Raw genomic sequence first — 6811 nt, 5'->3', positions numbered from 1 at the left:
GTTTAAGGGGAGATGTTAGATAATGTTATTATATATTAGTATTAAGGGTATTTTAGACATTTCTATTCTTTTGTATATATACTCATTGTAAACCTATTAACTCAAGTTTGGTTCATTCTATATTATTGTCTCTCTTCTTCCTCTTTTCATTGTTAACAGGCATGTTCTCTTATCATTGGTCCTTCTAGACCTTGAAGTGCTTCACTTATATCCTTGGTTATTATTTCCTCATCACCTTCCCTGCAATTTTTTATTCCCTTCTGGTTCAAAACTACAAATTTATTTGAGCAAAATTAAAACAGTGAGTGATTCACAACATAAAATAGAACCTTATGTGAATTGGGTCATTCAACTCGAGCCAGATGTCGAGATAATCAATCTTGACAATCGAACTCCCTTCATCGTTGTGTTGATTTTAAATGGAAAGAAAGGTACATAATTCAAAGCTCGTCCCCATTCACCCTCCTCTCTAAGAGATGAACTTTGATGTTGGTTCGGTTGGGCCTTATCTCTCTCTACCTCATGTGGAGCCACTATACAAAATTGGGCCGTACATCCACTTGAAAGGAAGGGACCTCCACCAATTCCAAAAAAGAAGGTTTTGACATTAACCCCTATAATACATCTCTTTGTAAAATTCACCCGAAGCCTTAAAGCTAGCTCAAAAACCTCAAAATCGTGAGAAGAGTTTTTATTGTTAGATATGAGATGATTAAATCAAAATCATACAATTGGATTATTGTTATATGTACCACGACATTTAAAATTATTAGCTTTGCCGTTAGTATAAAAAAACAATATATTTTCACCAAAAAAATAAAATTAATAAAAAACAATATATTTTTCAAGAAACTGTTAACCGTCATCTAACTTGTTTACATCCTGAAATTATTTGACTACCACCTAATTAAATTTTTTCTGATTAGTTAATATGCCACTTTTGAACGTTGATCTTATTGTCCTTATTATGGAAGTAAAACTAGCTATATATTCAATATTAAATGGTAAATTACTACATGATTGTTACAATTTATTTCAAAACTATATCCATCATGATATTTGTGTTTTCGTCCACTCCATCGTTTCTCCAAATTATCTTCATTTGACTTTGATCTACCTATAGCTATATATATAGTTCTATTTCATAATCCATCAACTATCACATTCTCAAGCTTGATTATATATTTTTGCACTATGGAACCCGAGAAAGAGGAACAACTAGAAGAACCAGTTAGTCCTATAGGACAATACTTTAATAGCTCAGTGATATGCTTACATATTATTGGAGTTTTAGAATTTGAAGTTCCAATAGATGATTTGCAAGCTTTTGCTCTTTTTAAAGATGTTTTCCTTCCTATTAGTCCTCGTTTCTCCTCCATCATGGTTCTCTCTCAACTTTCCATATATTATGGTCATTGATAATTACCTATTGATATTTTGATATACTTTGCATTGATATTTGTTTTGCTATTACAAAAGTAATTTTGTTTAAACACGTCAATATAAAAAATTATTACACAAATTAATTAAGTGTAATCGTTGGATGATTAACAGATTTATTTTTAATATAAATATTTCTAAAGTCATGCATGATACTGTAATTTTTTTTACATTTTTCAGTGTATGAAAATTAAACTCTTAAAAAAACATTAAATAACTTGTATAAATTAGAGACGAAAAAGAAATCTTAGTGTTTTTTTTACGTAAAATAAAATATTAAATTCAAAACATTATTAGAGATATATTTCATATTTTCTCCATTTTTAATTTATTGTTGCTATTTCAGCCATTAGTTTTTGTATCTTATTTTAATCAATACAATATATTAAATAATATATTTTTTATGTTTAAATATTTGTTTAGACAAAGCTTCTTTTTATCTTGACTATCATTGTTTAAATATGAATAGGTACTAGATAAAAATGAGAAGAAAATATGGAAGCAAGTTGAAGTGGATTTGAAAGACCATGTGAAAATACCAACATTTTCCGAAGGAAAAACAATTGAATATTATGACAAGTGTTTTCATAATTATTTATCAACCATAGCAATGGAGAAATTACCACAAGAAAAACCATTATGGGAAATTCACATAGTAAATTACCCTACAAGTGATTCATTAGGCACAATAATATTCAAACTTCATCATGCACTTGGAGATGGTTATTCTCTAATGGGTGCACTTCTTTCTTGTCTACAACGTGCTGATGATTCATCTCTTCCTTTGTCTTTTCCTTCTCTTAGACCATCAAAATCAGAATCTTCATCCAAAAGTATTTGGATAAGATTTTCTAGGACAATGTCCTCTGTTTTTAATACTGCCTCTGATTTTGGATGGAGTGTATTGAAGAGTAGAATTATTGATGATGATAAAACTCCTATAAGATTTGGAGATAAAGGAGCTGATTTTCAACCAATTTCTATATCAACCATGGAATTCTCCATTGACCATATCAAAGATATCAAATCTAGGCTTGGAGTGGTATGATAATATTTTTTATTAATGAGTATTTATTTTTTTTTATTTTTTTCAACTTTTCAACAACCCATAAGAATGTTTGTTCTTGATTATTAGCCAACCTAGCTACTTCTAACAATGCATGTGTAGACATTTTTTTTAAGTAATTGCACTCAAAAGTTCTTTTGTATCATGATTTTAAATTACAGTTATATTATGAACGTTTATATTATTAGAAAATTTGGTTGAAATAGTCTAAATTAAAATTGTGATATTGTTATCTGATACTTTAAAATCTCTACAATTGCAGTTTCAGATTATATTATGTACCGTAATTTAAAACTATGTTTAAGATTTTAAAATCTCTACAATTGTTGTCTCAATTTACATTATATACCGTAATTTAAAATCATGTTTAAGATATGTCTATACAGTGACATTCACATTTTGGTTATTTTATAAATATCATTCACCTTAAAAAATATGGTAGTGCATGTGTCATTTGAACATATTTTAAGGAAGTGTAAGTCATTTATACACATATGACTGCAAATTCTCTAACAAATAGAGGTCATGGTTGTTTGTTTAAATATTAAAAGGGTATATGTGTTACTTAAGTAGATACATTTAATTTCCCCCTTTTTTTTGTTTAACTTAGTGAGGTTTGATAGTTGTCATGCATTGTATGTTAATTATTTTTTTATGTGTGTTTTATATGTTAATTATGTGACTCAACCAATTAATTAAATGTGGAAATTATTATGTCTTGACTACTATTGATTTTCTTGCCGTCAAAGTATTTTTGTTTTAGTCCGTCAAAATATTATATAGATATTGGTGTTAAAAATATTTGTTCGATTAAGATCAGACGATTAATCTAATTAAAATTTCAAATACAAACATTTCATCTTAATTTAATGATTTAAATATTTTAATAGTGAACAAAATTAAAATAAAAAAAAATTAAGTGAATTTTTTAAATGGTATGTGATCATATTAACTTGTTTTCTTTACATGAAATTCTATGTAATTAATTGCAGACAGTGAACGATGTGGTGACTGGAATTGTGTTCTATGGGACTAGACTATACATGAAAGATAAGGACTCAAAATCAAAAACAGCAAACTCAACAGCATTGGTATTACTCAATACAAGAAACATTGAAGGTTACCAATCAATAGATGACATGCTCAATAAGAAAAAAACAAATTGTCGTTGGGGGAATAAAATTTCCTTTTTGCATGTACCAATACCAAAATTAAATGAAAGCATAATTTCAAATCCTTTGGATTTTATTTTGCACACACATAAGATAATCAAGAGGAAAAAACAATCTTTAGGTGTGGCTCTTACCGGTACACTTTTGGAAATTGAAGGGAAACTCAGAGGACAAGAGGTTAGATACACACATTTTCAAAATAATATTTTAGATTCAATATATAATTAATGGTTGCAATTATGTGTTTTTTTATTTTTTATTATAGTCTTTGTATATTTTTTTGTTTGATTTTATTTTTGTAATTTTTTTTTTTATTTTTGCTCTTTGTTTTAATCTCTGTAAAATTAATAATTTTTGAAATAAGTCATTGCAGTATTTATAATATTTGATTTTAATTTTTTAATTATTAGTGATATAAGAAATTACAAACTAATTTAGTAAAAACTAAAATAAAAAAATAAAAAAAATTTACAAATACAAAAAACTTACTAGTACTAAAATAAAAAAGGCATATTTACATGAATCAATCATATATTTAACATATTTAAGCTAATATTTTATAATAAAATATAGTGTTACTTAAATAGTATTTTTATTTATTAAGTTCTTTAATTTGAATTCCACTAGAAAATTATAAAGATTAATTATTGAACTTAATTAGTTGTTTTATGCAGATAATAGCTAAACATATTCGGAGGACAATAACAAAATCAAGTACAGTGCTTACAAACTTGGTGGGGCCAGTAGAAAAAATGTCTTTGTCTAATCATCCTGTGAAAGGCTTGTATTTCACATTGGCTGGTGGAGCTGAGGTATCATTCATTACTCTTTTTTGTATTTAAACTTAATTATTACCAAAAGGCTAAAATTAAACATGATTTAAACATGATTGAAATTAAATTGTCAAACATTATTTAAACATGATTTAATTTTTTTTTGTGTTGTAGAGTCTTACCATTTCAATAATGAGCTACATGGGAGTGCTAAGAGTTACCCTCAAAACAGAAAAAGATTTCATAGAGGAAGAGAGATTGAAGTCATTCATACAAAGTGCATTTGAGATTATATTCAAAGAAGCCATGAAAGTTCCTCGCCAAACTAATTGAACATTAATTGTCCTTCTTTATGTTGTTTTTGTCATTGGAATTTCTTATTATTTAATGTTTTTTTTTGTTGTTGTCATATTTTATATTTAAAATTTGCATATTTTTAGGGATCATATATGTTTTAAAATTTGTTGTGTGTATCATGTGTGCTTCGAAATTTACTCATGTTTTATAATTTGTCCATTTTTTGTGTGTATCCTTCACGAAAGTTTGTCAAATGGAAACAAATTTATTTATGAAAGTTAAATTATAAACTTCTATGCCAAGTTGATGTTAGCGTTCAAGCTATTATTTTAGGTGCAAGTATCATGAAACATTGAGATAGATGTTGTAAGATTTGTTTAGTAAATAAATAAATTATGGCATTTATACATAGTTTATTCTAATTATCATCTAACTACCTAACTAACTAATTTAGTAACTAGTTAATTAGTTATTACATACAACTAACAATTACAACATTTGAATACGGAGAACGTTTTTCACTTTCTAACACTTAAACAAAAAATGTTATTGGTTTCCAATTGTTCATACTTCATTTTCTTATTGTGACACTACAAGAAAACCAACCTTTAAAAAAAAGTTACTACATAATTTAAATCATTGAGGTACACGCGAAAAGCAGCATAGTTAAATATTCACGACATTTTAATTAGCCACCGTCAAAGTTAACATGACAAAATAAATTAGCTATAATTATTTTCCATTTAGTCACGACTTTAACTTTGGCTAAATACTGTATTTTTCGTAGTGTGAGACAGATGAAATAGTCACTATAAATTACAAATCATTTATTTTTGAATCAAAATAAGAAAATTGCATTAACATTTTTTCGTGACACACTACATCTTTTCTCATATTTTTCACTATATTGTTGGGTGGGCTCACTCCCCAAGTGGAACCCACCAATTTTACTAGTATTATTATTATTATTGAAATAAAAAAGAAAAAAAAAAAGGATTTTAATGGGCTTGGCCCACTTGAAGGTAATAAAAGGGATTTAGAAATCCCTAAGAAGACACACAGAAAGACAACGAAAGAAGAACGGTTGCCAGAGAAGAAAAATAAGGGTTTGGTTCCAGTGGTGGTAACAGGTGTGTAGCAAACTTGCTTCGTTTGATCTACAAATTTAATATGTTATTCCTACCACTGAGTTTGTTATTTTAATATATAATTTGAGTAGTTTTATCTTCTCTGAGAGTTACTTTGGCATACCAACTTTAGTGGAAGGTTGTTATAAGATTGTTATAAGGTTGTTATAGGGTTGTTATTATTGATTGATATTCCCTATTGTTATTAGGAAGACTCTTGGTGTACCCATTAATTATTATAGTGGAAGTTTTACTGGACTAGGTCCCGTGGTTTTTATTCTCTCAATTTGAGGGAAGTTTTCCACGTTAAAATTGTGTTTGTCTCATATTTAATTTTCTGCCAATTATTATTGCTCTTGGAATTGTATTTTCTGTTTGGCCATTTATCTGCACAGGTGGGGGAAAAAAATATTCTGCATTATTGAGATAATTATCGCTAATTATCTCTGGTTTTTCCCAACAAAATATTTAATTTTCTGCCAATTATTATTGCTCTTGGAATTGTATTTTCTGTTTGGCCATTTATCTGCACAGGTGGGGGAAAAAATATTCCGCATTATTGAGATAATATCGCTAATTATCTCTGGTTTTTTCCCAACATGCTATAATTGCTAAGTGTGATTGGTTGGATTTGTGTGTAAGTGTTGATTGATTTGAAAACCCTTTTAAAAGCTGAATTTTGTTGTTTTTATGCTGTTGTCTGATGTGTATTCGAATACAGACTGTTGTATTCGAATACAGACATGCTATTTTGCTACTGACTTACTGTGTAGTCGAATACAGACTGTTGTTTTTGCTGCTGAATGCTGAAACAACCTTGTATTCGAATACAGAGATGTTGTATTCGAATTCAACTGTGTTGTTTTGTTAAAAACTTCATTTTTCAACCTCTTTTATGCATGTTTGGCATATGGAAACCCTTTTAAGGTGCATGCT

General features: G+C 28.0%; 1 protein-coding gene across 2 annotated transcripts; it reads left to right on the top strand.

The window, feature by feature from the left end:
- Positions 1 to 1146: 1146 nt before the first annotated feature.
- Positions 1147 to 5025, top strand: LOC101488365 (wax ester synthase/diacylglycerol acyltransferase 4-like). 2 transcript variants are annotated; one of them, XR_012162156.1, is made up of 5 exons: positions 1147 to 1383; positions 1910 to 2482; positions 3499 to 3855; positions 4340 to 4490; positions 4626 to 4637. XR_012162156.1 is itself a non-coding variant. In XM_004489097.4 (5 exons), the coding sequence occupies exons 1-5, from the start codon at positions 1195 to 1197 to the stop codon at positions 4782 to 4784; spliced, it is 1416 nt and encodes a 471-aa protein (XP_004489154.1). In that variant the 5' UTR covers positions 1148 to 1194; the 3' UTR covers positions 4785 to 5025. The 2 variants fall into 2 exon arrangements, 1 of the variants encoding a protein (XP_004489154.1); XM_004489097.4 differs by having other exon boundaries at positions 1148 to 1383; positions 4353 to 4490; positions 4626 to 5025.
- The last annotated feature ends 1786 nt before the right edge of the window (positions 5026 to 6811 follow it).

Source organism: Cicer arietinum, chromosome 3 (genome assembly GCF_000331145.2).
Source record: "Cicer arietinum cultivar CDC Frontier isolate Library 1 chromosome 3, Cicar.CDCFrontier_v2.0, whole genome shotgun sequence".
NCBI lineage: Eukaryota > Viridiplantae > Streptophyta > Magnoliopsida > Fabales > Fabaceae > Cicer > Cicer arietinum.
Note: the sequence above shows the minus strand (reverse complement) of the source record. Positions and strands in the feature narration are given on the sequence as shown.

Excerpts from the sequence above, each read along its gene's own strand:
- LOC101488365 (XM_004489097.4), top strand. The coding sequence starts at position 1,195 with ATGGAACCCGAGAAAGAGGAACAACTAGAAGAACCAGTTAGTCCTATA. Across the intron at positions 1,384-1,909 it reads CTCGTTTCTCCTCCATCATG|GTACTAGATAAAAATGAGAA; the intron begins GTTCTCTCTCAA and ends AAATATGAATAG. Across the intron at positions 4,491-4,625 it reads CATTGGCTGGTGGAGCTGAG|AGTCTTACCATTTCAATAAT; the intron begins GTATCATTCATT and ends TTTGTGTTGTAG.